The sequence below is a fragment of the Akanthomyces muscarius genome (assembly GCF_028009165.1).
Source record: "Akanthomyces muscarius strain Ve6 chromosome Unknown contig_18, whole genome shotgun sequence".
NCBI lineage: Eukaryota > Fungi > Ascomycota > Sordariomycetes > Hypocreales > Cordycipitaceae > Akanthomyces > Akanthomyces muscarius.
Window position 1 is genome coordinate 1,747,021 of NW_026611618.1, and position 27,924 is coordinate 1,774,944.

Consider the following 27,924-nt stretch of genomic DNA (forward strand, 5'->3'; position numbering starts at 1 on the left):
ATGCTCGTCTCCAACTGGAGTGAGTAACAAACCATGGATATGCTAGCCCCTTACCATTCATGCAAAATCAATCACCGAACCGTGCTCTGCTTTCTGCTTCCCGTCATCAAGTACTGCCCTTATCTACGCCTTTCCCTTCTTCTTGTCTTTTTTCTTCTTTGCACCGTCGTCTGAGCCGCTGCCGCCCGCAGCGCCGCCCGCCTGGCTCGCCATGAGCGCCGACATGGGGTCCCCGCCGCCCTGCATCTCCTTCATGATGTCCTTGAAGAGGTTCTCCGAGACGCCGCCGCCCGTCATGGCGGCGCTCATGTACGGCACGTACTCGTTGATCTTCCAGCCGCGGGGCGCGGCGGGCTTGGGGTAGGGCTTGTCCTCGGGCGGGTGGATCTGGCCGCCCATGCGGACGCGCAGGCCGGGCGAGCGCTCCGTCGTCGGGTTCTCCTTGAGGTGCTGCGCGACGAGCATGTAGAGGTGGTGCTTGTTGGCAATCTTGTGCGTCGGGGCGGCGCCCTTGCCGGTGGGCTTGAGGGCGACCTTGACGCGGCCCGGGTTGGCCCAGTCCTTGGGGTGCGTCTTCTCGGGCTCGAGGACAGTCTGCAGGCGCAGCCGCGAGCAGGCGTTGGCGATTTCGCGCGCGAGCGGGTTCGGGACGGCGAGGGCGGCGCTCACGCGGCGGCCCTGGGCGCGGGTCCGCGAGGCGTCAAAGTAGATGGGGTACAGGCTCTGATAGCCGGCGTAGGAGGCGCGCTCGTCGGCCGTGACGGAGCGCGTGCTGTTTGGATTCATCATCATCTGCTGCAGGGCCTGCTGGTCGGCGGCGGAGGGCCCTGCAGCGGCGGCTGAGGAGGAGGATGCTGCGGCGGGTTTGGGCTCGACTCGTCGCATAATGTCGGTGTCGTCAAAGTCGTCAATGTCAATCTCTTCGGGATCCGAGACCATCTCTAGGTCGCTGTCGGAGACCTCTTCTATTCTGGGATGCGACATTGTGGCGGTTCTGAGCGTTTGGTTGTGTCCGGAAAGGTGATGGAATAGGAAATCGAAGTGTGTGGCCACTGTTGGATTGAAGCTGGTGATTTTTGGGATTTTGGTGGGGGTGGGGCACAATTGCTTGCTGGCGTGCCCCTCTCATCGGACATCTCCCCAGTGTGTCAAGACAGGTGAATTCACATGAAATTGTGTAGCCACGGCAAATACATTGAAATCATTGTTATAAAGAAACATACTTCATTGGTTTTAGTGACCGGAACTCCGTCGTCTTCATGTAGACAGGCGCTGTCTGCTCACAGCTGTCCCTCGCCAGAAACATCATCCAGATCTACTTAAAAAAGCAAGACAAAGATGCTGTGCTTAGGAAGAAGCTGGGAATAATGCTACCCAATTGCTCATGAGCAGGGGATATGCACGAGTGCAAAACAAAGCAGTGGAAACGCCATCCCGTAACAGGAGGCACTGGTCGGGTCTAGAGCAATCGAAACAAAATGGGCACCACTAAAAATATCTCTAGTATAATATAAGAAGTACGGGTGATTCGGCAAGACAAAAATAAATCCCGATTCTACGTAAGTCAATGAATAAAAGTCAGAACTTACACAGCTGCTGTGTTTCTACCAGGTTGCTGCTGCGAGACGGGTATATTAATTCCACCAACGAGCTTCCAGCTACTCAGCCCCGGTCCCCCGATGGCAAGTGACATTACGAACGTCTCTCACAAAATGCATTTAATTCTCCGGAAACTAATTCTATTCGTGCGACAAATGCACCCGTCTGTAGTGTTAGCTGCCTATACCAATGTCTTTTGTGCCTTGAGAAAACAAAGATACAAGTAGCCGCGCTGAGATCGAACATGATGCTAGCTACTTCACCAGTGCGAGGCGACCAACCAGAGTCGCCCACATGTAAGTTTAGCGTCGGCGGTCCGTGTAATGCTCGATTTCGACAGCCGCGATCCGACACTGTCTGGCTTTGCTGCTGACGTGAGAGGTGAATGGTGGAAAAAAGATTCCCTCAAGTATATTTCTCGTAAGATGAACCTCAAGAGCAAAGTGTTGTCATTCAAAATGTACAAAAGGGGCACCATGTTCTGCTTGGGAGTGGTGTATCAAGAACTGCTTCCACCTCACTTACACGCACATCCTGGCCCCATATTCACTGTACAAAGTTTCAATATACGCATCGAAGAACCACCAAAATGCGCTTCACAGATACTGCTCTGCTTCTTGGCAGCGTTTCTCTATCCACCGCGCTAAACCCAGGCTGCGCACCGGGCGGCAACTTTGACCTCTCCCACTGGAAGCTGCAGCTGCCCTCCGGCAAGCCCAACCACCCGGACGAGATCAGCGCCGACCGGCTCGGCGACTGCCACGGCTACACCAACGCCAAGTACTTCTTCACCGACAAGTCGGACGGCTCGCTCGTGCTCACCGTCCCTGGCGACAAGAGCAACTCGGACTGCGTCAGCACCGAGCACAGCGACCACTGCCGCTGCGAGCTACGCGAGAATAAGCCTACCAGCTGGGACCCTCATGCCGACAAGAACCGCCTGTTTGGCGAGCTCAAGGTCACCAAGAATGACGGCGAGATTTGCATCGGCCAGATCCACGTCGACGACAGTGTCTCGCACAAGCCCGTCGCCGAGCTGTACTACAACGCCGCGGGAGACCTGAAGATGGGCGTGCAGCTGTGCGCGGACAACAGCTGCAAGCAGCAGCGCGTCGATGTCGACCACGTGCCCAAGGGCCAGCGCTTCACGTACGAGATTCGCTACGAGAAGAACATCTTGTCGGTCAGCATCAATGGCAAGGCCTTTCAGAAGCTGGACACCCACAAGCTCAACGGACCGAAGAGCTACTTCAAGGCTGGCAACTACAACCAGAAGAGCGGCCCGACCGAGGTTCAATTTTACCAGATCAAGGTTTCTCATTAAGAAGATGCAAATTGTATAATATACTTTAAAAAAGACCAAAGAACCAAAATAACCAAATGGTAGCCAATTTCCCATCACATTCTGCATTTGAATACATTGTGAGAATCATTGCTTGTCTAATTCGGCGTGCTGCTCAAGAATGGCAGCCTCAACATCTTCTAGCACCCCTGCAGGCCCATCTCCGATCTTCCATCCGCTCTTATTGACCCAATCCCACGTATCTTTGATAGTGTCCAGCGCAGGCCGTATATTCAATCCAGCTGCGGCCGCTTTTTTGCCTGTACTCTGGAAAATGGAAGCATGTGCCTTGGGGAGCCACATTGGGATTTCCATCCGCTTCCCGGCAACAGCTTTCGCCACCTCGTCACCATCCACCCACACCAGCGAGGCCCTGCCACCGGCAGCTTCATTGGCAGCCTCCAGGAGGCCTGCCAGCGTAATGTGGCTCATGCCCGATACGGCGTCGAAAGTGCCTTGAATGTTGCGCTCCGCACCGTCAATCAGAAACGCGGCCAGGTCGCGTCCGTCGATGAATTGCAAAGCCAGGTCTTCTGGCCCCGGCGCCAGCGTCAGCCCGCCTCGCTCCATTCTTCGAAGCCACCACGGCAGCCTGCCAGGCGTTGTCTCGCCGGGCCCGACGATGAGTCCGGGACGGACAATGAGCGTCGGCACGCCAGATTCGGCAGCTTCGCGCTCTGAGCACAGCTTGTCCTTGAAGTACTTGACTGGCGTCTTATCCGTGTCGTGAAGCGCAGAGGTCTCGTCGTAGGGTGCTGTCGACGCCTTGCGATCGTATACGCTTATGCTTGAGACGAATGCATAGTGCTTCATCCGGCCATTGAGCGCGGCAATCGCCTGCTTCACCGCAGAGGCGTCCGAGTCCCAAGTGTCAATGACGGCATCGAAGGAAAGACCATCGAGAGCAGCGTATCCGTTTTCTGCAAGGCGGTCACCGAGCAAGGCTTGCGCCCCTGCAGGGGCTGGCTTGTTGCCGCGATTGAAGACGGTGACTTGGTGGCCGCGAGCCAGAGCCTGTTCTGCAACAAGGCGCCCGACGTAGTGAGTACCACCTAAAATGAGCAAATGCATGATTTGAAAACTTTTTTTGGACGAGCTTGGATTTGAGTATCTGGTCCTCTAGATCCAGGCTTTATAAGTACTGTGCAAAGTACAATTGGCAGCAGTTGCCTGGATAGGCAGTAGTTAAAACGTGTCTACTTCCCATGGCTGCGATGCTTTTGTAGAACTGTCAACACACGCTGTCAACAGCTGCCTAAATCCTAGACAGTGCATCCCGGCTGTAAGGCTGCTAGAAGCGCTTTTTAAGGATGCAGCAGAACGCCATGCGGCAGTCGATTGACGGCGCCAGTTTTACGGTTTCTCAATGGCACCAAAACATCGCAGACTGAGATATGACTCACAGGACCTTCTTCATTTGGTTATCAACAGATGCTGCCAATGCCGAATTGCATCCACTTGGAACAAGCCTAGGGCGCACCGTCATAACTCATAACCACAAAGTACCCCCACGGGGCGACGCCCCGGGCTGTGGGGTAACTATAAGTAGGCTACCACTATTTTGTTGGCTACCACTACTACTTTCTTGTCCTCTTGTGGTTCAAAGGGGTTTTCACAAGTTAACTTCGGTCTCATTTATATCTCCCACCCAGCTTCTCTCTTACGAAACAGCAGCTTCTACAAGCCAAGCCCACCATAGCATGACCAAGACCACCCGCGACGACAACTATGTTGTGATTGACAGAAATGGCGTCATCGAAAATCGGCATGAACTTCATGCTGTAGTCGTCGACTCGACCGGAAAGGTCCTTTTCGTCGTCGGCGACCCGAATCGGGTAACCCTGATCCGCTCAGCAGCCAAACCTGCCCAGGCCGTTGCCATTGTCGAGACTGGAGCTCTCGAAAAGTATGGCCTCGGCGAAGCTGACCTCGCCCTCATGTGCGCCTCGCACAGCAGCGAGGACCGACATGTAGAGCGGGCCAAGGGCATCTTGGCCAAGGCGGGCAACTCGGAAGCCGACCTGCGCTGTGGTGGCCATCCCGCCATCCTGCCGGACAGGAACAAGGCATGGATCCGGGCTGGTTTCGAGCCAACACCCGTATGGAGCAACTGCTCCGGAAAGCACTCGGGCATGCTGGCTGCTGCGCGAGCCATTGGTGCAGGGCCGGAGGACTATCATGTGCTTTCGCACCCCCTCCAGCAACGCGTGAAGCAAGCAACGGAGGAGATTGCGCGGCTCCCATCGGAGCAGGTCCGATGGGCCATTGACGGATGCAATATGCCTGCGCCGGCCTATCCTCTCGTCTACCTGGCCACCACCAATGCGGCCTTTGCAGCGGCAGCGGATGCGGTGGCCAGAGGCGACGAGGACGTGACGCAGAGACAGCGCAGCATGACCCGGGTCTTCAACGCCATGTCGACGTATCCTGAAATGGTCGCCGGCGAGGGGCGCTTCTGCACCGCGCTCATGCGGGCGTACAAGGGGCGTGTCATCGGTAAAATCGGCGCGGATGCCTGCTACGGGATCGGCATTCGCGAATGCGAAGAGACGAGGCGTCTTGGTGCGGTCGGGTCTGTTGGGATTGCCGCAAAAGTCGAAGACGGAAACCTGGACATCCTCTACAGTGCTCTCCCAGAGCTCTTGGCACGACTCGATATTGGCACGGCGGAGACGCGCAGCGCTCTAGATGGGTTTCATTCAGTGGCGATCAAGAACACTGTGGGTGTCGTCACTGGCCATGTCTCTTTTCCGTTCAAGCTGCAGGCGGTTCAGTCATGAGCCTGAACCTGCATTCAATGATGCAATGGAATAGCAAGTTATGCATAGACATCAATTGAGCTTATTATTCTGCTCCGTATCATTACGTAGTATGCTGTAGCGCGTCCGTGGCTCAGAATGAAGAATAATGGGCGTGGAGTGTAAGTAGAAGTACGCTGCCGTTTTAGAAAAAGAATGAGAGACTGCCACTTCTGTGACAAAGAAAAGAAGAAAAGAAGCTCCAACTCGGAATCGTTCAACTGCACCTGCTTTTCGCCCCTGTTAGGGACGGCGACCTGATAGACTGTCTTGATGGGACCTTTTTGATCGTTAAATCTTGCACGAGTGCTGAATTCAACCCTGTCAAAATTTTGGGTTCGGGGAATAAAGTAGAACAAGCCCTTTGTGGTAGTTCCACTTGTTGCTGGGGATTCATTGCTCGAAGACAATGATATATCCGGAACGGAGAAGTACACATAGAACAAACATGTGACTGTTTTATTCCAAATTAAGTACAGTTGGAATCACTTACACCACCACATTGGTCGCCTAAACGTTGGTTGCTCGCCATTTGAGTTCCAGTTAGCCAGGGCACAACCGTCATCTCCTCTTCGGGAGAAACCAACTTGACATTATTGATGAACGCTATTGATCAGCGAGAATAGTCAGCTGGGCAGCTGTTCAGACGGGGTTGGGAGTTCTCATAGGGTAACAGCAGAGCCTTGTAGCGGTCTTTCTTTTTCTTCTTATTCCTTGATGGAGGCCCGCGGAGGCCTCGCGGAGGCCTTGCAAGTGATGGCGTAACAGGTGACGGCCTTGCGGTGCCTTTAGTGTGCTACACTGGCTATCTTAATCTCTCGGAAGACTTGTCGAAGCGAAATCCCTGGCCCGGCAAAGCTGTTGGCTGCACACGCGGGTACTGCTGGCATTCATGCGGCGCGGGTGGCCAGTGGTGCTGGGCGGCCCGGGGCGATGGAACTGGGCCCTGGATTACTTGCAACAAGGACGACCAGTGCAGTGGTACCACGCCATGCGGCGCAGGGGCCTGTAAAATTCTGCGGCTGTACTTACCGAGTTGAAATTTGATAACGAGAACTTGTATATGCCTGTAGTAGTCTCGCTGTGAATGGGAACCAGCTAGACCGGCTAATTATCCTTCTTTCATAACGAAGACATCCTGCGTCCTATTTGCTCCGCTGAAGTCAGGGTACTGACCGGCAGATTAGTGGTCAAGTCGGTGACGACCAGCGAACACCGGCTGCTGTATGTTTTTTTTCTATCATCTTTCATTGTACATGTATACATTGCTGTCTTTCTCTTTTTGTCTCTCACTCGTGCTTTATGTGTGCGTGAGCTTTCAGTGTGTGCGGGGCTGCCATGCAGGTGTGCCTTTGTTCAATCCAGCCAATGATTCAAATGCTGTTCCTTGTGCAGCTTTGTATGCTTAGTCGGTGGTAACCGACTATTTAGTACAAAAACAAAAGGGCAAGTTCTATAGATACAGAAAAAAGAATGCTTTGTATTTGAAAAGCAACGCTTTGCGTCAACAACGCTTTGTGTGAGACCTCCAACAGAGATGCTGTATGATGCGGATTTCTCAGCCCAAAGAGCTTGTGATGTGCCAGGTAGACCACGTCGAGGACAGCCAATGATCTCCAACTTCTCAGAAAATGCACTAATGACTGCGATAGTATCTGGTGTGATGAACGGGTTTCTTTGACTTTTTCTTGGACTCCTTGATCAACCAACTGAGCAGTGCCAAAACGCCCCCGTGTCGGAAAAACTCGCTGCGCTCTAGCGATGTGACAGCAGTCTTGGTGTATGTGCCACTTTGGTCGTGGAGGGCCATTTTGTACAGGTGCGAGCAGACATGAAATTCGCCAACCAAAGTATACGACTCAATGCCTTTCCCCGCATTCTCCTCGTCGCTTTCCTCGGCAATGGGGCTGAGCAGGGTGTAGGCCGTCTTTTGGATCGCTGCTATTGTCTTCTGGCGTTTCACCTCGCGCTCGTACATCAGCGCCGTCCTGCGCTTGCCCTCGAGCGTCGAGTATCGCGGGGCTTGGAAATTCTCCTTGGGTAGCAGCTTAATCTTGTTTGGCAAATTGTCTGGTAGATACCCTGCTTTCGGCTGCCTGCTATTGTTGAGCGCCTGGCGCGTGCGGCGCTCGGCTTGGTGCACCATGTAGCACAGAAAGCATGCTTTCCGGGCGACTTTGTCGTGAAGAGAGGCATTCATTGCCAATCTTTGCTGCAATGATAGCGCGGGTAGCTCTTTATGTTTGCAGGCCGGCATCTTCTTGGGTGGTGGAAGGCGAGATTGGCAATGTGCGATTCTGTGGGAGATCATGTAATATTGTTTCGAGAGCTTTCAAGTGCTCAATTATTGTCAAAGATTGAGTGAGGGTAAGCTGGTAAGGTGACTGTACGTAATGAAGAGACTTGTAGAAGCTCAAATAGGGTTTTCTTCTTGAAATCTTTGTATTGCTGCAGTTAGGACGAGAAACCCTTATATATACGTGGTTCGGCCATGGGAGCAAGGATATGCTTCCGTTGCGCAAGACAAAGCAGGCTTGGTGACGCCTCATCAAAGCACTCAAAACTACTTTGATGACTTGGGATCATTCACAGTCACAAAGGCATAGGCTAAATTCGCGTGGTCATTATTGTCGCATATTTACGTGTGGATGCTACTGCTAGGCTGCATACTTCTTACGGACATGAAGTATAATGCGCAAGTAATGTGTTTCGCAACCATTCAGCGTCTCTTTTTACCGCAGTGGCAAAACGACTGTTCATAGACATACGTGGCTTGATGGTTTTTCGTTGTCGGCGCCACCAAAGCGTAACTTAGCCGGGCCGCTTTCTTCAATCTCTGCGCTTCACCACGGGGCTGCGAATGCCTAAAACCTGATGCCAAGTTAGAAGGAGGTGATCTTATATGTGAATTCTGTCAATATCGATAGTAGAAGTTTCACCGACCACGGTTCGGTGGCGACTGCGGATGCAAGCCAGGAGTAAACACAAGCCTGCCAAAGAAAGCATGAGTGCCGCGTACATGGTTATACAAAGCTCAAAAACATAATCACAACGAAAATACTTTTCTCTGGCGCCGAAAGTTTGACTCCGAGCAGCCAGAGGCTCCCATAATGTAACCAGTCCTTATCACGCGCTGCACCAAGCTTTGTATGATGAAGTCTGTCGGAACCAACGGCTTTTCAGTAGCAGAAAAGGCTCCGCCAAATGGAAATTGCGCCTCCGGCCTGGAGTTTTATGGTGTGACCCCGAGGCACCTCTTGGGATACACCACGCCACTGAACTGAATTCAGACGTAGAAATGCGGCGACCTGGCTAGATAGCGGCTCAAGGTACTCCGCACGATGCTGATGAATCTTTTGCTCCATGAAAACGATTGGCTAACTATTGTCCTTAAACGCACTGCGGACAGCAGACGATTGTTGCCGTAGGCCCAGCCGCACGACGAGACTTAGCACCGTTGCTAAAGCAGCCAGTCGATAGAGGGGACGTACGATGTTTGTTCGACGCATGCGTTTACGCTAGAGGGTAGGAAATAGAAATAGAGGCGGTCAGCTTGTAGTTTTGCACCACCAGTCAATTTCGTCAGACAAATGAACGGTGTTGTCGTGAGCTCAGGAAAGTAGGAAACTCGAGGATGGTACGCGTTTTTCAGGACAAAAACATGTCGAAGTACCATTGTGAGTCTTTTTTCTGAGAGAGAATATTCTTATTCGAATGGATATGGTTTGCGACCGTGTAGAGAGTAACCGAGACTCTTGCAAATGATGTTGCGATGTCAGAAGCTGGCCAAGGTGCACAAGATCTTGCGTGCTCATATGCAATCTGAGGCAGACGCTGCCTAAGTAATTATGCAAGACGACTGGGAAAACTTTTTGGCAGGAAAAATTCGTTGTATTCTGTTTGCGCAAAGAACCAAGCCAGCGCCACTTAGGCAGTGGCGAGCATAAGAAAAGGAAGCCAGAAAGCCATTGCAAAGCGCCGGGTAGGCCCTCGACTTGCGCAGACTTATTTACCTTTTATCGGAAGGTTTTCCCATTAAAACCTATCATTACTGAAGCAACAGATTGTAATAAGTGTAAAAAAAAAACCTGCGCCTTTCACGACAACCACGGCCGCCACACCTCGCAGAACTGGCCGAGTGGCGTACTTTTGAGGTTTTTGAGATTTGCTTGAGCAAAACACATGGCGGCGTGTGGGTTTTGGCGGAAATTTAGAAAAGAAGGGAGAATAGAAGGAAAAGAAAAAGAAAATATATAACATCGCCACGTATAGCCACATAGATTACAGGTATAAAAGACTACGGCATGCCAGTTTGTCGAGTAAATGCTTCAGAGACAACTTCAACTTGTTTACAACTTTTTGCTACATTTTACAAAAAGAGATCTAGCAAAAGAAACAAGACTTCTCCTTGACCCAATGTCTAGATATGCTCTCCGGGAAAAATGTTGCCCTTCCGCGCAGCCGGACCACCTTCAGCTCTCTCAGCCCCGAGTTGCTGGCCATGATCGCGGCTCAGCTACACACCGTCGCCGACGCTGCCAACTACGCTGCCACGTCGGCCTACCTGAACAGTCTCATGGGCCATGCCGGCTGGCGCACCTTTTTCGGGTCCAATTTTCCATCGATTCGCGTGCCCACGCACCTACGCGGCATAGGCAAGTGGCGAGGACTGGCAATGAAGATGACGACCATGGACCGCGCGTGGGAGCGCCGCTCGTTCGACATTTACAGCTACGGCGAGCACCCGATCGCGCCCTGGGACGGCATGCACTATCGTCGCCACGGCGGCCGCAGAGGTCAGAGGAGCATCGGGCATGCCACGCCCGTGGACGCTGGGCTGGTTCCTGGCACGGCGGACGAGGTCGTGGCGTGCGGTGCGGGGGAGGACCTCATGGTCAAGAGGTCGGGAATCGAGGGCAAGAGACCGGGTCGCTGGACACAGCACCTGGGACGGGACAATGGCTTTGATCCAGGGCCGGGGGACATAACAGCGGTGTCGGTGGTGCATCGCCACGATCAGACAGAGGTCGCCACTGGGCGCGCAAATGGCCAAGTTCACCTGCAGCGGCTTATTGGCAGCTGCATTGCGACGATAGTACAGCTTTCTTTGCTCCCACAAGCCAGAGACTCTAAAGAAAGTCGTCCATCGTGTTCTGACCGCTACCTCTGGTTGGACGACACGGCAATCTCCCTTATAGAATGGGAGCCACTGTCCAACTTGCTCGCAACCGGCCAGGACAAGCATCTCCGGATGTACAGCCTGTCGCAGTTGCCTGCCGACGGAGATTTTGAGCTGGAGCCCATCGAAGTGTATGACGCCACTTGGAACCAACAGCCCTGTCAGAATCGCACTTTCATGAATACGACCAAGTTTCTTGACAGCACTACTGTTGCTTGTGGGATCGCAAACGCACACAATCCTCTGCAATGGGGACGGCTGACTCCTGACGGGTTGCGGCTGCAGTCTACATCTTCAGACACGGGAGGAGATGCTGGGCTGGGGCGGCTACAAACAGTCAATGCCATCGAAACCGTGGGGGCAAAGGGAACGTTGATTCTCAGCGCATGGTGCGACGGCACAATCAGGTATTTGCCATATATCGACATATGCACAACGTTGGACATGTTCACATTGACCTTTTCTGGTAAGGCTCACCGATCTTCGAACCCCCGAACCCTTCGATTGTAAATACTACCGTCGTGGAAGCAGCCCGCAGGACCCGAGCAGTGCGCTCATGACGCACGGCCAGGAGCGCTTCGTGGCCGGGTCCAGCACCTCGCCCGCCCTTCACTTCTTCGACTACCGCAGCCCGACAAAGGCATACCACTGCACAGACGAGCTCCCGAGCTCGGCCGACAGTCCGCCTCCAGGACGCAACAGTAACAACCAACGAGACGAGCGCTACGCCGCGATGTTGCTGCCGCCGGAGGGCACTACCACCGTCGCGTGCCGTCCCTACAAGGACATCGCCTGCGGCTGGGACGCCGGCTCGCGGCGAGCAGCAGAACAGACGACGGTGCGCGCCCACAGCGCCGTCTTTGAGCACGTCGTCTCGCTGGCGCGGTCCTGCGACGTCGCCGACACCTTTTACTGCGGCCTGCGCGGCGGCCTGCTTGAGACGCGGCTCTTCCAGGAGCGCTGGGCCGGCGACAGCAGCGACGAAGCAGCGGCGTGGGCGGCTGCCGCGGAGCTGCCGCGGTACTGGCCGCACGATCTCGGCAAGCACAACGCGTGGAGCCAGAAGCAGCGGCCCCGGGCCATGGTGGTCCTGGAGGAGACGACAGGATCCGCTCGCGAGGACTACTTTTACGTGCCGCAGTCGCCGCAGTCTCCCTGGCGCGGCGCCCACGCCCGCGCGTCGACGGTTCCGGTGCTGCTAGACGCAAAGGGACACCGCGTCTGCCCCCCAGTCACGGCGGCGGCGTGCTGGCCAGATGACCGCGAGGGGCGGCTGGAACCGGCTTGGACCACGAACGGGGGCCCGACGACGAGGCTGCCGTTGACGCCCGTGGCATCAGAATGCGGGGATGAGGCAGACGAAGAGGCGGACTGCGCGGGGGAGGAGACGGAGGTGGAAACGCTGCGGTTGTCGTCTGATGAGTTGCTGAGGGGACCGGATGAGTCTGATGAAGAAGACTTGCCGCTTTTTTCTTTTCTTTACTGAGTGCTTTACCATGCAACCAGTTTCCTTTACTTTACAGATTGCTTTACGAATAGACAAACATAATGTTCAAGAACAGGAGTAGATGCCCGAAGAGTACTCTCAAATATTGACAAAAAACTACATGCAGTAAATAAACACAAAAGAAAAGGTTTCCAACGAACAGAGTCATTGTCAATCGTGACTTCTAATCTAACATCTTGAACATTTTACGTCTTTATATTGTTCCGCTTCTCGCAAAAGCAAGACCGGGAATGCCTTGTCGCTGCATTTACAGCTTCGACTCGGGGACGACGAGGGCGGCGCGCTCGTTGAGGACCGTCTCGGCCTCCTTCTCTATGCGCTTGACGAGGACGTCGCAGGTGGGAATGTCGTGAATCAGGCCCATGACCTGGCCGGTGGTCCAGACGCCGTGCTCCGGGTCGCCGTTGGAAAAGACCTCCTTGCCGCGCTTGCCCGAGACGTAGGGGGCGACCTCGCTGAACTCGCCGGTGGTGCTGGTGCGCTCAATCTTGAGCGCCTCCTCGGTGACCTTGTTCTTGAAGAGGCGGCTGGTGTTGCGCCAGCGGCGCAGCACGAGCGCCGTCTGGTTCTCGTCCGACTTGACAATCGTCTTCTTGATGTTCTCGTGGAGCGGCGCCTCGACGGTGCACATGAAGCGTGTGCCCATGTTGATGCCCGAGGCGCCGAGGCACAGCGCGGCGGCGAGGCCCTGGCCGTCGGCGAAGCCGCCCGAGGCGATGAAGGGGATCTTGATCTCCTGGCGGGCGCGGCTCAACAGGATAAAGTTTGTAATGTCGCTCTCGCCGACGTGGCCGGCGCACTCGAAGCCGTCGATGCTGAGGAAGTCGACGCCGAGCTTGACGGCGGAGAGGGCGTGGCGGATGCTGGTGCACTTGTGCAGGACGGTGATGCCGGCCTTTTTGAGCTGCGTGATGATGGGGCCTGGCGAGTTGCCGGCCGTCTCGACGATGCGGATGCCCTCGTCGATGATGGTCTGGGCATAGGCCGGGTAGTCGGGCGGCACCATGGAGGGGAGCAGCGTCATGTTGACGGCAAAGGGCTTCTTGGTGAGGGTGCGGCAGCGGCGGATCTCGTCGCGCAGGGCGGCGGGCGTGGTGAAGATGAGGGCGGTGATGATGCCGAGGCCGCCGGCGTTGGAGACGGCGGCGGCGAGGTCGGCGGTGCCAATGTGCATCATGCCACCCTGGACAATGGGGACTGGGAGGAGGAGCAGGTCAGTTGTGCTTGCGCGGCGGGAGCACGATGCGAGGCCGTCCAACGGAGCTTACCTCGGATGCCCAGCTTGCGGGTGAGCTCTGTGACGATGGGCATGTTGGCGGTTGTGGTGTGCAAAAAAGTTTGGTTATGTGAGGAGGGATATGAGAGCAAACCAAGATCAGGAAGCAAGCAAGAGGATATAGAAAAAGACGATTGGGGGATGTCGAGGCCAGGTAGCAAGGGTCACAGGTCGGAATTCATCACGGCCATGATGACCAGGGATCGGTCTTTATTGGTGACCTGGGCCTACAGCCGAGGTTGGCCCCACTCCGACCCTGGAGGCTCCCCCAATCGGCTTCCCTCACATGCTGGCAGCCAGACTGGAGAGATGAGGCTATCGAGCCGGGGTTCCGTCGAAAACTCCGCGGACGTCAAAGATGGAGGCGGGACAATCGGTTCATGTCAGTCTGGGGTATTTTTGCTTTCTTTTTACTTTAGCATTCCGCGGGGTCGGGTGGTTTGGCAGTTTTTGCCTTGCCTTGCCCGCCCGTTTGCTGTCCCTGCTGGCTTGATTGGGCCCGCCCACCAACGTTAGGGGTTCAGGGACCAGTTCACTGTAACTACATAGTCTGCAGTGACACTGCATTGCATGTGACAACTGGTGAGATCTGCCAATAAACTGTGGCTTATCACCGGCAACTTAAAATTCACTACGATTTTAAACCGTTGTGGAAGAGCAATTAATCAATGTTTATCGAGTTTATTTCGCTCATCACATTAAAAATCAGTTTTCTTACCTGCTCTATACATAATCATGCAATAAAAAAGGAACTTCTGTTTTACTACTACGACACTGTCTAGCTTGCAGCCTGTTATCAGGAACGAAACGTACCATGAGGCGACCGGGGAAGTCGTCCGAGGTTGAGACCAGGCGGGTGCCTATGTCTCGCCTAATTAGCTATAGGAGGTCTCATTGTGTTAGGGCAGCAACAACCAGCAATTCCTTGAGTTTCGCGGGCAAAGCCCTCTCCTGACAGTGGCGACTTAACAGTGCAGAACTTGATGTGCGCACAAAAGGAATCAATTAATTAATAGGTAAAAGAGCGATTAAAAGGGTTGCCTTCTAAATTTTCAGGCAGGGCATCAAAAGCTATTTATATCACCAGGTCAGCGAGTGTAATCAACAATATCCAAGCGCTACCTCGAACCTACTACGCATAGGCAGGGACCAAGAGAACCCACCGATATCAGCAATAATCCAGCCTGACACAATAGCACTACTTATTATAATACTATTGTAAAAAGTTAAAATAGTTAAGAGTCTTACTTAATAATCAATTTTTTTTTTAGTTAGATAAAGGTACTTAATTTATAGTGGGTAGCCTACAGAATTAAGGTATCCCGTGCGGATAGCAACACTCTCCATTAAAGTTGCGAGATGCCAAGCTCAGAGTAGCGTCTCCTTTTCTGATGAATAGCCTTCATCCAGTTCCTCAGAAAGGTGCCACAGAATCGAAGCACAATGACTGAGACGGCAATGAGGGGGCCTAGAATGGAAAACACTGTGAAGCCATACGACGCAGATTGGAACGCCCGATTGTGGCCGAGGGACTCCGTTGCCAGCCCGACCTGCATAGCAGTCAGGACAATGGCGATATACACTATTGCGCTGGCTAGCCAAGCAAAGTGATCGTGGAAGAAGGAGCCGTACTGATCCCAGCGAGCCATGTATCCGCGCATCGGCGTCCGTGCCAGGATGTATATCTTGTTTAGACGACTTAAACGTAGCTCTCCGTGGACAAATCGCCGGTCGATGCGGGGTAAGATGTGTTCGATGTCCAGCTGCTCGACGAGTATCCGCCACCCGCACCAAGCTATCTCAGGTGGAAGCAGGTGCTTTTCTTGGGCGAGGAGGAAGTCGCTCTCGTGTGAGAGTAGCGCGGCGTAGGAGTAGAGGAAGCCGAGCGCAGATGCACGGAGATGTGGATGCCTGCATTCTGTTAGGATGATAGCGTGGTTAACAACATTCGTGTCGGGAGAACATCCACACTGCTCGTTGGCGAGGTATCGAATCCAGAAGGCCGGCTCCAAGAGGAAACGCGGGATCGGTTTTAAGAACATCCGACCAGTGGTCCAGACAAGATGCATATCCATCCGTTCTGTAATAATAATCTCCCGGCCTAACAAGAGCTGGTGGTGCAGGGCACGTGGCGGCAAAGGTATACCGGCCATCCAGAGCCAGCCTTGGATGCTGGTAAGACGCCGTAGATCAAGCTCTTCCTCGACGCAGGCCGTGACATACTGGCCTGCAGCCGCCAAGTCACCGGACTGTCTGCGGTAAGACGCGGGCAACAGCGTCAGGAGCTGGTCGCGCTCGTCTCCGGACGCGACGGCGTGTTGCTCAAGGAGCCGGATGGAGAAAGGCGATGCCTGTTCGCAGATGCGTCAGCCTAAACGTGTCGCGACGGAGAATGTGGTTTAAAAATACCGAGCTCTTCACGGTCGCCATCTTGCTTGTACATATGGTCGGCCATCGTGTCGAAGCGAGAGGTGCCCCTGCCGCGTCGCCTCTGTCACGAGCACCCGTCTCCCAGGCCACTTGTGCCTTGTCGCTGCCTCATTCGCAGGCGCGTAATTGAAGATGCAGGTAGGTGGTAACAAGTGTTCGACCCCTGCCAGGTCACCACACAGCCCACCCACCCGATTAGGATGTTGCTGGCACAACCAAAGACGCCGCTTTTGGTCAAGAGGACTACCAACCCCCCCTTTTCTCCCACAATTCTTTCAACACCTTCAAGATGCCTCGAGGCAAGGAGCTCTCGCCACAGACTCGAACCCCGCTGTGTGAGCTAAGAGTCCTCGGCTGGGACGTCAAATGGATATAAAGCAGCATCCAGATATTCCTCTCAGCACGATCAAATACGGTCTCGAAAAGGAAGTCACGCCTACAAAATGTGTCAGCCTGCCACAGTCTGGCGTGCCACAGAAGCCATCCATAACCCATGAAGAAGATATCCTCCAGCGTATACAGATTGACCGGAGGGTCACACACAAAGACCTTCTAATTGATATCAATCGTAATGCAAAAGAGCATGTGTTACGAGGCTTACTATATCATAATAACTATTGGAAGTGGTTTCGGCTTCGTCGGCAATAGTTGACGCAGGAACAGGTAGAGATCGCATCATCAACTGGCGCCGTGTCATATGGAGCGATAGGTCTATGGTACGAAGAGGCTAGGGAGTAAATCGCCAATGGTCTCTCCTCCGGCCAAAAGATCGACTGGAGCAAGCAGAGGTCTATGAAGTCCAGAGGCAAGGCAGCGTTAGGCTGACGCTTTGGGCTGCCTTTGGGTATTAAAGCCGCACTGGTCTTATCGCGTTCGGAGGTAACGTCACGGCTGAGGATATAAACGAATTATACTCAATTTTCCTCTTTGACATGCTCGAACTAGACGATATCTTTATGCATGATAACGCTTCTGTCCATACAGCTCGTATCGTTAATAACCTAGTAGAAGAGATGGGAGGTAAAAGTTATGGTCTGGCCACCTTGTCCCCGAACCTGAACTCAACTGAGAACCTTTGGTCACTTATGAAGCATGAGGCACATCGTCTTTATTCTTACCTTTGTACGGCATCAGGTAATAAGGATGCGTACTAGCAGCCTCGAGAGGTTACAACGGCCGCTCTGAGGAGTATTCGTCAGGAGGTCTGCAAGAGGCTTTGCGATATAAGGGTTCACCGTACTGAGGCTATTCTCAGGAACAATGAGTGCAAAGTGCTGGGGTTCTCTACAAGTGTAATAATAAAAGCAGCGTCAAAATAGGCACCAGAAGTGGCTAGGTTGTGCTGTGGTGGGTTGTGTGATGACCTGACAGGGTGTTGCCACCCACTGTGCGCATACCAGCAGGAGGTATTGGGTGTGATGATTGGATGGGTAAGTTCTACACCCCTGTCTGTAATGTTTTGCATTATTCTAAAACAGGAAAGTATATCGACTATCAGGTATACAACCCATCCCTCGAGTATAGCACTAGCTTTGGTGGCTGGCGGGTTTCGCAGTGATTGGTTTGGCATCGGCCGTTGTAGTGGGCTTCGCGTTGTGGCAGGATTTCATTGGATGGCTAAAGGGCTGAACTGCATCTTGCTACAGGCATCAGCGAATAACCCCTGCCACTCCCAGCCTGTCATGTTAGTCCTTATTCTGGTCGTGAAGGCTGAGGCCTGCCGTCTTCCCTAGACATGGAGCTTGGTCTGCCGGCCACAAAACGAGGTATTAACGAATGGCAGCAACCAGTGCTGCTACGGCGAGGATGAATCAGTCATTCGTGCAGTTCCCAGTCCGCTGCCGAGGCGCCATGGCGCACGTCTAAATGATTTAGTGCGCACGTCTAACGGGGTATGCAGTGCTTTACCGGCGCCACAAGCCTCGATTCCGACCCGCACTTTTGAAAAGGACTAAATGACTGGCAGCCATTTATCCGCGTGTAGGATTGTAATCCGTGGCGTCCCAACCCGTCGGCCATGCAGTTTCGGCCATAATTTTCGACTAGGAACCTTGCTTGGGCAGTCACACGCTTGTGCAACTATTGTACTCTTTACGTTGTTTCACAATCTGTCTTTTCTAAACCCGGCTCTTAACCATGACGACTGGTTGGAGATGTATGATTACTTGGTGGGGCGCTGGCTTGGCCATAGTGACACTCCTTCTCGCCAGGTCGCTCCATCGCGTCATTGGCAAAATCTGTCGACCCCGTGAGGGGAATCGCTCTGGCACACTGGAAATTCTCTCCGGCAAAGATAACGCCAAATTCGAGTACGTTGGAGCGGCTTGTTTGACCCGGACGCGTTACTGACTTTGATGCAGGATCATCGCCGTCCCTGGCCTAGGTGCACATCCATATCACACATGGGAGGCTACTCGGAAAACCCAAGCATCAAACGCAACTGAATGTCAAACCACACAGTCCCGGAAGGTTCACCTACTTAAGGATCTCCTCGCGCACGACTTTCCTGACGCCAGGATCTGGAATTTTGCTCATGAATCTAATTGGCTGATTGACGCCCCTATCAAGACCACTGAGGAGATTGGCAAATGCCTGCTTAAGGCGATCAAGGACAAGCGACCATCCGCCGTAAGGATCACGACACCCATGGCCGGACATGGCTAACGCTTCTTACTAGCACCTCCCTATCATTTTCATTGGCCACAGCCTAGGTGGTATTATTATTAAGCAGGTATGCTTGTGCCCCTGAACGGTTGAACCTCGTGCCCTCTGACCTGTATAAGGCTCTTTGCACGAGTGACTCCCAAGACATCGTTGATGATACCGCGGGTATTGTATTCCTCGGAACGCCGCATCAAGGTTCATCAGTGTCTATTGCTGGCGCTGTGCTGGCCGCTCTGACAGGTTTCCTGGGATCAGACACGACACTGCTCCTATCTCTAAAAAATCATGGGGCGCAGCTTAGCAACCTTGCGGATTTATTCGACTCTCGTATAGCCCCGAACGGACCTCGACAGCGCAAAATCCCGATCACGTCATTCTACGAGACTAAGAAAACGTATTTATTCGGGCTATCACTAGGCCTCGTAAGTGTGTACAGCTCTTGGCCAGCAGCTGTCTAACCTTCTACAGGTGGTTTCGCGGGATTCTGCCAAGGTCCACGCCGATGCCTGTGAGAGCCACAGCATCGAAACAGATCATTCTGGGCTCAACAAGTGCGGCGGGCTGACTGATACGCTGTTTGCGGCCCTGACAGCGGCGATACGACGCCTGAAGACCCCCTCGCTGCTCGAGCAAGCCGACACATGGATACGCGACAAACACTACACAGCAAACAGGCTCAGGATCGAACGGCTCTCGGGGAAGTCACTGTCTATAGATCAGTGCTACATTAATCTGGCTCTCGTGGAACAATCTGGCCAAGACGCAGGTCACTCAGAAAAGGGGGGCATGGCGCCGTCCCCATTCTCCATTCTCTCTCGGCAGAAGGTTGAGACACCCGACGAGACTATGCAAGTCGAGTTGGCAGCACTTTTCAACAAACGCAACGGAAGCGACGGCCGACCGGTTCTCCCACGACGAATCTTGATTCGGGGACGTGCGGGCGTTGGCAAGACTACTCTATGTAAAAAGATCATCCACGAATTTTACAAAGGCACGTGGGACAAATGGAGCGAATTATTCGACCGCGTGCTTTGGGTACCTCTAAGAAACCTAAAGCTACCGGAAAGACAGAATAAATCAAGGTACACCCTTGAACATCTTTTCCGTCATGAGTTTTTGCTGCCCAAGAATGAACCGAATCTCGCTGGAGCGTTATTCCGCGCATTAAATATTGAAAGCAGCAAGACTCTATTTCTCCTCGACGGCCTAGACGAAGTATCGCAGGACCTCACAGGCGAAGGTAGTATGCCCCGCTTTCTCGACCAGCTTCTACGGCAGCCTCATGTCATCATCACATCCCGCCCATCTGCTAAGCCTGTGCCGAATCTGGACCTGGAGTTGGAAACAATTGGATTCAGCCCGGATCAGGTGAAGGAGTATATCGAAAAATCCTTCACGGAGCGCAACACGGCTGAAATTGATCAGGCAAAAGTTGACAAAGTACAATCGTTCCTGCGAAAGCATTGGCTCATCCAGGGTCTTGCACGCATCCCAATCCAGTTGGACGCCCTCTGTTACACGTGGGATGGCCTGATACCTGATGCTGTACTGAGTACCATGACTTGCGTGTACAAAGAAATTGAGTTGAAGTTGTGGAAAAAAGACATTTTGCGACTGGAGAAGAAACACGACGGCAAGGTTTTAACAGAGGAGGAAATAAAACTCGCGGGAAGTCTGGGGATTCAAGACTTTGTCATGAACGAGGCGAATTTTCTCGAGTGCCTAGCGTTTACTGGGCTGCACAATGATATAATCGATTTCAAGTCAAATCAACTCGACGATGTAGTGAAGGCTTTTGGCGTACGGCTCTTTCCGCAGAAGAGCTTGCCTAAACTCTCCTTCCTACGAACCTCGGACCCCTTATCGGAATATCGCAATCGAAATTACCACTTTATACATCTGACATTTCAAGAATACTTTGCGGCACGGTATTTTGTACGGCAGTGGAAGCACCGGGCAGGACAACTCCTCTTTGTTACATTAGGCATTAAGGGCACAGAGAGGAGAGCAGGTGCTACAGAGTTCCTACGAAAACACAAATACACAGCACGCTACGACGTCTTTTGGCGCTTTGTTGCCGGTTTGCTGGACGGAAGTGAGCAGGCGCTAAAGCTCATCAATACAGTCGAGGAGGAACCGCTGGACCTCTTGGGTCCTACGCATCAGCGGCTGGTCATGCATTGTTTGAGCGAAATATCGGGCAATCTGCCTAAGCGGGCCGCCCTGGAGAAACGGCTGGCGCAGTGGCTGTTGTTCGAATGCAGATTTAACCACAGCGCGAGGCTAGCAAGTGAGGTTGAATTTCCCGAAGCAGCTCTGAAGACTGCCCTACTTTCCGAAGCTAGTGATACCCAGGCAATAATTCTGCAGTCGCTAGCCAATCGAGCCTTGATTCCGCCAAGTGTCCTCGAACTGGTGGCGAAGTGGCTGGATGACGAAGACTGGAACGTACGAAAGGCGGCCGTCGGGGTCTTGAGGTCAGCGCTGCCTGACGAGGTGCTGGCGGCGGTGGCGCGGCGACTTGACGACGAGGACTTGATTGTACGACAGGTCGCCATCACGGCCCTAGGCGGGAGGTCAGCGCTACCTGACAAGGTGCTAGTAGCAGTGGCGGCACGGCTTGAAGATGAGGAATTGGACGTGCGAGGAACCGCTATTGAGGCCCTAGGCGAGTCAGTACTGTCTGACGAGATGCTAGCGGCGGTGGCGAGGCGGCTTAACGACAAGGACTCAGCTATACGAAGAGCCGCTATTGGGGCCCTAGGTTGGAGGTCGACGGTGCCTGACGAGGTGCTGACGGCAGTGGCGGAGCGGCTTGACGACGATGACTTTAAAGTACGAAGGGCCGCCGTGATGTCGCTGCCTGATGAAGTGCTTGTGGCGCTAGTGGAGCGGCCAGACCATAGGCACTCAGACGTGCGAGAGACCGCCATTCAGGCCTTAGGCGGGAGGTTGGCGCTGCCTGACGAGGTGCTGGCGGTAGTAGTCAGGCAGCTCAATGATAAGAACGAGGGCGTACGAAGGGCCGCCGTTGAGGTTATAGGTCAGGGGTTAGCACTATCTGAAAAAGTGCTAGACGTAGTAGCGGAACGGCTTGATGATGAGGACTTAAAAGTGCGATGGCTCGCCGTTAAGCTCCTAGGTGGAAGGTTAGCTTTACCTAGTAAGGTACTAGCGGCGGTAGCGAGACGGGTTGACGATGAGAACCCAGAAATACGAGAGGCCGCTATTGCGGCCCTAGGCAGGAGGTCAGAACTATCTAACGAGGTGGTGGAAGTAGTTGCGGCGCGGATTCACGATAAGGACTTGAACGTGCGAGAGACTGCTATTGAGGCCCTAGGCGGGAGGTCAGCGCTACCTGATAAGGTGCTAAAGGCAGTGGTAAGACAGCTCAAGGATAAGTCCCCAAGTGTACGAAGCGCTACTATTAGGGCCCTAGGTAGGAGATTAGCACTATCTAATAAGGTGCTAGTAGCGGTGGTGAGGCGGCTTAACGATAGGGACTTATACGTCCGATTAGCTGCTGTTCGGGCTATGGGCCAGAGGTTAGCACTGTCTGATAAGGTGCCAGTGGCCGTGCTAGCGCGGCTTAATGACGAGGACTCAAGTGTGCGATGCGCCACTATTCAGATCCTAAGCCAGAGGTCAGTAATGCCTGACGAGGTGCTGGCGGCGGTGGCGCGGCGACTTGACGACGAGGACTTCAACGTACGACGGGTCGCCATCAAGGCTCTAGGCGGGAGGTCAGCACTACCTGACAAGGTGCTAGTAGCAGTGGCGGCACGGCTTGAAGACGAGGAATCGGACGTGCGAAGCGCTACTGTCGATGCTTTAATGAGTAACTACGACAAACTATGCCGCACCAGCCCCCCTATCACATCGCTCTATAGAGCCTTGCTTGAAAGAAGTTTCAAAGACCAAACAAGTTTGTATATTGAAAATGGCAAGGCTTATGTCAACATGCCAGACGGGATCAGAGAGCTCAATACCGATGTTCAACATATTAGCGTCAAGGATTGGATAAATAGAGCGCGACCAGCAGACTGCCCATCAACTGGCGGTGGGGAGACTTGATTCTCACTCAGCAAACACTGAACAAATCTGTTGACCAATATATATATATATATATAAATATGCGTGTGTATATTTCTCACAAAGCCTATTAGCGTGCTTCCGAGCTAGATACTGCTAATGAACGGGGACCTCTATCATTTTCCTGGTACAGCATGAAGGTGTTAACTTATTTGCAGTAACCAGTCGTGTGCCTCGGTGCAACGGGCGTCTTCGCTCAGGACTGTAACTACGAGGCGTCCAACTTCGCGAGTAAGGCAAACAGTTCTCACGGCCGACTCAAAGTTCACTGGATCATGTCCTCAGTTTCCAATCAACCACCAAGGTGCTCTTCTTGATATGAACCTCCTTGCGTGGTATCAAACTAGCAATGCTGCTTATCCCAGCTATTTATACGTACTGCGAAATGCTAAGCTTCGTCATAAGTCATTGCCTTCACGTCAAGATCTACGATAGTGGGTCAAGTGTCTATCAGATCCAAGACTCAGTTTTTCCGCGGCTGGCACATGAGAATCCGACCGATTCAGAACTCGAGCTCATGTCTCGAACAACCAGTTCTCGTTCTCGGTCAAGCGAAAAAGTAATGGAGAGGTGCTGTTTGACACGTCTGGCACCACACTCATCTTCCAGTCTCAATACGTTCGCCTTCGCACCAAATTCCTTTCTGATCCCAATTTGGACGGCTTGGATGAGAGCTCTGATTATTCAGGCTTGCGACTGCAGAACATCACTGTACATTTTGGAACGCCGACTCGCCTTTTCTACCGGGCAAGCAAAATTTCTGTGGAAGCTATTCAATCTACATTAATCATCGCGGAGGCAAAGAAACACGCGGTGTCCTCTTGCTTAACGCGAACGGCATAGATGTTAAATAGACAAAGATGGGTCTGGGCAGTAGTAATTGGAAATGTAACACCGTCGGCGGTGCTATTGACTTTTGCTTCTTTGCCGGATCCTCTCCAGCCTGTGTCTCAAGGCAGTACGCCGACGCCACAGGATGCCCGGCCATAGTTCCATTCTGGGCCGTGAGTTTTCACCCGTGCAAGTATGGCTGTCCTAGTTCCGATTACCTCAGGACTGTTATCGCAAATGACTCCAATGCTGGCATCCCGCTGGAAGTGGTGTGTGGTGACATTGACTAAATGGACGCCACGCGGGACTTTACTCTAAACTCCAAGCATTACCCTGCGCTCCCTCATCAATGGACTGCACAAAGAAGACAAGAAATAAGTCACAATGCTCCATCCCGGAATTCAAAGAAGAATCGGATACGGTCCTTATGACCGAGGCAGGGCCAGTCAAGTATTCCTTAAGAACAAGAATGGATCTGATTATTACGGCAAGCAATGGCCCGGTAAGGTGGTGTGGCCGGACTGGTTTGCTCCCAACACGCATTTTTGATCGACGTCGGCGGATTATGGAATGATATGAGTGAGGAGTCCAACTTTTGCCATGATATCAACTGCAACCTCAACTCCAAGCGGGCGCTTTCCGCTGACACCAGTGATGCTGCGCCATCTGCGCGTTTCCGCACTCAAGGGTGTGATTTGTCGAGCCAAGATTCTCAAAGACAGGCTAGGGGGGGGGGGGGGGGTGGGTCTCCCATGCCGAGACTTGCTCCAACACCCGTACCAGATCGAGAACCACCGGGGCGACTTGAGCGACTCTACAATCTACAACAACATCTCCAATGCTGATGGGACATATCAATATGACACGCACAACTTGTGCGGGTCGATGATGGCTGGTGCTACACGCAGTGCCCTCTTGCAACGTCGACCTGGTAAGCGACCGTTTATTCTCAGTCGATCCGCATTTGCTGGAGCTGGTAACAAGGTACGTCAATATATCAGATGTATGGGGAGGATTTGGTTATAGTCGCTGGCAAATCATTTCGACCTGTGGGCAGCTAACCGACTTCATCAAATAGATGTTGCACTGGTTTGAAGACAACTACTCTACCTGGGAGGACTATCGCTTCTCCATTGCCGAGCTGCTCACCTTCACGACCATGCACAACATGCCCATCGTCGGATCCGACATCTGCGGGTTCGGTAGCGACGCCCAGGAGAAGATGTGCGCGCAGTAGGCCATTCTCGGTGCCTTTCATCCATTCTACCGAAACCACGCAGATGTATCGGCGCCTTCGCAAGAGTTTCACCCGCCCGGCCGCTCGTCTCCGAGTCCGCCAAAACGGCCATCGACGTCCGGTACAGACTGCTGGACTACATCTACAGACCACTTCACCGGGCAAGCACAGACGGCAGCCCGATAGCGTCTCCCCTGTTTTCCCAATACAAAAACGATGCCAACACGTTTGACATCCAGTATTAGTGGCTGCTTGGCGACACCATTCTGGTCCTCGCCTGTTCACGACGACGCGCAGACGGCCACCTTTTACCGCCCAGACGACATCTGGTACGATTTCTGGTGGCAAGAGCCTGTCCGCGGAAAGGGCGCTAATATAGCCCGGCACAACTTCACGTTTGCGGATATTCCAGTGCATTTCCGTGGAGGCGCCATTGTCCCGACGCGGGTCGCTTCCAGCAATACCACCACGGCGGTTCGTGCCGAGAATTTTGAGCTTGTAATTGCTACGGGAGTGGACGGAAGGGTCGAGGGGGGCTGCATCTAAATGATGGTGAAAGTATAGACGGCCTGTACACAGATATCCAGATGGACAGGAATGGGACCACGCTGACGACGAGCGGTCAATTCGAACATCACACGTTGATCGTTGTTGAAAGTGTGACGGTTCTTACAAATCAAGGTGGGAAAACGCAAAAAGGGTCTTGGACTTTGAACTCTCAGTTTTCAGTCGGAATCTGAATCTTCAACAACGCCCGTATCCTCCAATTTGGGGTGGGGCACGCCTTTTAGGGTTGGCGCTCCCACGCACTGTTCTGACCAAACTTTTCCCTCCTGCGCTCAACTTATTGCTAATGCCCTGTCCTATTTTTCAGCCTATTAGTTAGTGGTCCTCATGAGACATTTCGACCCTACCCACATTCTTTTCAGGCTATCGTTCCGGCCTTCCATTTCCTGGCGCATAGGCCACTTTATGTTTGGCTTATCTGCGGTGACCCGCTGGAATCGTTTTGCTCCACGATTTCTGTCGTGGTTCTGGTTAGCAGAGGAATATCTGGATGCGCAACTCGTTTGTGAGCCACGTTAGCGTTGAAATTTATAGTATAGTGCTTGTAAACGCTGCTCACTTCGGTCTTTACACAGGCTTGGCTTGAGTGGTTGCCGCATCTTGCAGCATTTCGAACCGAAGCCAGTGAGCCAGTGAGCCAGTGAGCCAGTGAGCCAGTGAGCCACAATACTGCTAAAACTAGCCAATACTCACAATGGAGTGCTATGACACCACCCGTCGCAAAACAAAAAGTGCGCGGCCATACTTGCGCCCGTCAGCGTGTTGGAAAAGGCGTTCTCTGTCTTCGTCCAGGAATAACGCGTCTGCTGCTAGCTGCTATGCACAGCACGAGTGCCAATCCCCAGTTACCATGGACAAAGTAGAGCCTGCATCAGACTCGCGCTCTTAGGCCTGCCTTTCTGCAGCCTCGACGCAAGACGTCGTGGCGCGACCTTACTGGCTGGACTCACTACGACTGCGCCACCAGTGCAGGTGCTCGCCTGGACGCATCGTCTTCAGTTTCTGCTCGTCTACTTTGACGACCGCAGTTTCTTCGCTCTTTGTGGAAGTTATTACCTCATCAGTAGCATGTCGAATCCCCAAAACTACACGGTCGGATATATCTGCGCCCTTAGTACTGAAGCTATCGCGGCACTAGCGTTCCTCGACGAGATACACGGCGCGCCGGCTGAAGTGTCTCAGCATGATAATAATTGGTACACGCTGGGCAAAATCGGGCGACACAACATCGTTATCGCCGTTTTGCCGCGTGGGAAGTACGGCCATGTGAGTGCCGCCACTGTCGCACGAGACATGCTAAACACATTTCCCAATATAAGAGTTGGACTCATGGTGGGAATCGGAGGCGGCGCTCCAACCCCGCAGCAGGATATCCGACTCGGTGATGTTGTGGTTAGCAGTCCAGGTAACGGGAACACCGGCGTGATACAGTACGACTATGGCAAGGCAATACAGGATGAGCCTTTCCTAGAAACAGGGACCTTGACTGCGCCACCACCCTTGTTGCTGACGGCGATCGCTGGACAAGAGATCAGGTACAAAAGTGACGGCCACCGACTTGAGAAAGATATCGACGAGGCTTTGCAAAAAAACGAGCGGCTTCATGAAGAGTTCTCTCGCCCACCCGTCACCAGCGACAGGCTGTACAAATCCGATTTCACACATCATGACTCTAAAGCAGAGTGCAGCAACGCATGTGGGAATGAACCATCAACCTTGGTGTCGCGACATGAGCGAGGCCAAAAGCGGAGCGAAGACAACCTCAAAGTCCATTACGGGATCATTGCAACCGCCAACACACTTATGGAAGACGCATTATTTCGCGACAACATGGCAGTAGGGAGGGGCGTGCTATGCTTTGAAATGGAGGCGGCAGGGCTGATGGACCACTTCCCGTGCCTGGTGATCCGTGGTATCTGCGACTACTCTGACTCGCACAAGAACAAGGACTGGCAGGGATATGCAGCCATGGCAGCTGCAGCGTACGCAAGGGACCTATTGCTCCAGATCCCCCCGAACAAAGTGGCGTCCGAGGAGAGAATTGTGGAAGTTTTGAGTCATAGTCAGTAACCCAAATCCGTTGGCAGCTTTTCTGACCTGTCAAGTGCAAAACAAACTTGATGAAGTGCAGCAAGCATCACGCCACATCGAAGAAAATTCAGAAAGAGCTTTTCATCAACAAGAAGACCATCATCGGGAGAAAATGGCATTGGCATTGACTAAAGAGCAGCAGGAGTGCCACCAAACATTCAAGACCTCTACATATGAGCAGCATAAAAACATCAACCCTGACCGTGTCAATGGGACGTGTCGATGGATCTTTGAAAACCCCCAATACCTTGCTTGGCAGGATAGTGGACATAGCGACCTACTATGGATATCGGCGGACCCGGGATGCGGCA

The 27,924-nt window shown here is 53.1% G+C and overlaps 10 protein-coding genes across 11 annotated transcripts; 5 read left to right on the top strand and 5 right to left on the bottom strand.

The window, feature by feature from the left end:
- Positions 1-123: 123 nt before the first annotated feature.
- Positions 124-984, bottom strand: LMH87_009040 (uncharacterized protein; the record flags this gene model as incomplete). The annotated part of the gene is made up of 1 exon (XM_056202308.1): positions 124-984. One exon carries the CDS (start codon positions 982-984, stop codon positions 124-126), a length of 861 nt encoding a protein of 286 aa, XP_056056884.1.
- Positions 985-2,188: 1,204 nt separating this feature from the next.
- Positions 2,189-2,923, top strand: LMH87_009041 (uncharacterized protein; the record flags this gene model as incomplete). Its single annotated transcript, XM_056202309.1, has 1 exon — positions 2,189-2,923. The coding sequence occupies one exon, from the start codon at positions 2,189-2,191 to the stop codon at positions 2,921-2,923; it is 735 nt and encodes a 244-aa protein (XP_056056885.1).
- Positions 2,924-3,028: 105 nt separating this feature from the next.
- Positions 3,029-4,012, bottom strand: LMH87_009042 (uncharacterized protein; the record flags this gene model as incomplete). The annotated part of the gene is made up of 1 exon (XM_056202311.1): positions 3,029-4,012. The coding sequence occupies one exon, from the start codon at positions 4,010-4,012 to the stop codon at positions 3,029-3,031; it is 984 nt and encodes a 327-aa protein (XP_056056886.1).
- A 629-nt stretch (positions 4,013-4,641) lies between these two features.
- LMH87_009043 (uncharacterized protein) lies at positions 4,642-5,721 on the top strand (the record flags this gene model as incomplete). Its single annotated transcript, XM_056202312.1, has 1 exon — positions 4,642-5,721. One exon carries the CDS (start codon positions 4,642-4,644, stop codon positions 5,719-5,721), a length of 1,080 nt encoding a protein of 359 aa, XP_056056887.1.
- Positions 5,722-7,375: 1,654 nt separating this feature from the next.
- On the bottom strand, positions 7,376-7,939 carry LMH87_009044 (uncharacterized protein; the record flags this gene model as incomplete). The annotated part of the gene is made up of 1 exon (XM_056202313.1): positions 7,376-7,939. The coding sequence occupies one exon, from the start codon at positions 7,937-7,939 to the stop codon at positions 7,376-7,378; it is 564 nt and encodes a 187-aa protein (XP_056056888.1).
- A 2,301-nt stretch (positions 7,940-10,240) lies between these two features.
- LMH87_009045 (uncharacterized protein) lies at positions 10,241-12,404 on the top strand (the record flags this gene model as incomplete). The annotated part of the gene is made up of 2 exons (XM_056202314.1): positions 10,241-11,325; positions 11,390-12,404. 2 exons carry the CDS (start codon positions 10,241-10,243, stop codon positions 12,402-12,404), a joined length of 2,100 nt encoding a protein of 699 aa, XP_056056889.1.
- Positions 12,405-12,672: 268 nt separating this feature from the next.
- Positions 12,673-13,736, bottom strand: LMH87_009046 (uncharacterized protein; the record flags this gene model as incomplete). The annotated part of the gene is made up of 2 exons (XM_056202315.1): positions 12,673-13,622; positions 13,694-13,736. The coding sequence occupies 2 exons, from the start codon at positions 13,734-13,736 to the stop codon at positions 12,673-12,675; spliced, it is 993 nt and encodes a 330-aa protein (XP_056056890.1).
- A 1,311-nt stretch (positions 13,737-15,047) lies between these two features.
- On the bottom strand, positions 15,048-16,828 carry LMH87_009047 (uncharacterized protein; the record flags this gene model as incomplete). 2 transcript variants are annotated; one of them, XM_056202316.1, is made up of 6 exons in its annotated part: positions 15,048-15,148; positions 15,199-15,251; positions 15,334-16,052; positions 16,111-16,238; positions 16,572-16,680; positions 16,733-16,828. In XM_056202316.1, the coding sequence occupies 6 exons, from the start codon at positions 16,826-16,828 to the stop codon at positions 15,048-15,050; spliced, it is 1,206 nt and encodes a 401-aa protein (XP_056056891.1). The 2 variants fall into 2 exon arrangements, with proteins under 2 accessions (XP_056056891.1, XP_056056892.1); XM_056202317.1 differs by having other exon boundaries at positions 16,572-16,683.
- Positions 16,829-18,267: 1,439 nt separating this feature from the next.
- On the top strand, positions 18,268-22,246 carry LMH87_009048 (uncharacterized protein; the record flags this gene model as incomplete). The annotated part of the gene is made up of 7 exons (XM_056202318.1): positions 18,268-18,440; positions 18,492-18,759; positions 18,809-18,862; positions 18,915-19,217; positions 19,264-21,463; positions 21,560-22,176; positions 22,235-22,246. 7 exons carry the CDS (start codon positions 18,268-18,270, stop codon positions 22,244-22,246), a joined length of 3,627 nt encoding a protein of 1,208 aa, XP_056056893.1.
- Positions 22,247-24,603: 2,357 nt separating this feature from the next.
- On the top strand, positions 24,604-24,955 carry LMH87_009049 (uncharacterized protein; the record flags this gene model as incomplete). Its single annotated transcript, XM_056202319.1, has 2 exons — positions 24,604-24,702; positions 24,797-24,955. The coding sequence occupies 2 exons, from the start codon at positions 24,604-24,606 to the stop codon at positions 24,953-24,955; spliced, it is 258 nt and encodes an 85-aa protein (XP_056056894.1).
- Between the last annotated feature and the right edge of the window lie 2,969 nt (positions 24,956-27,924).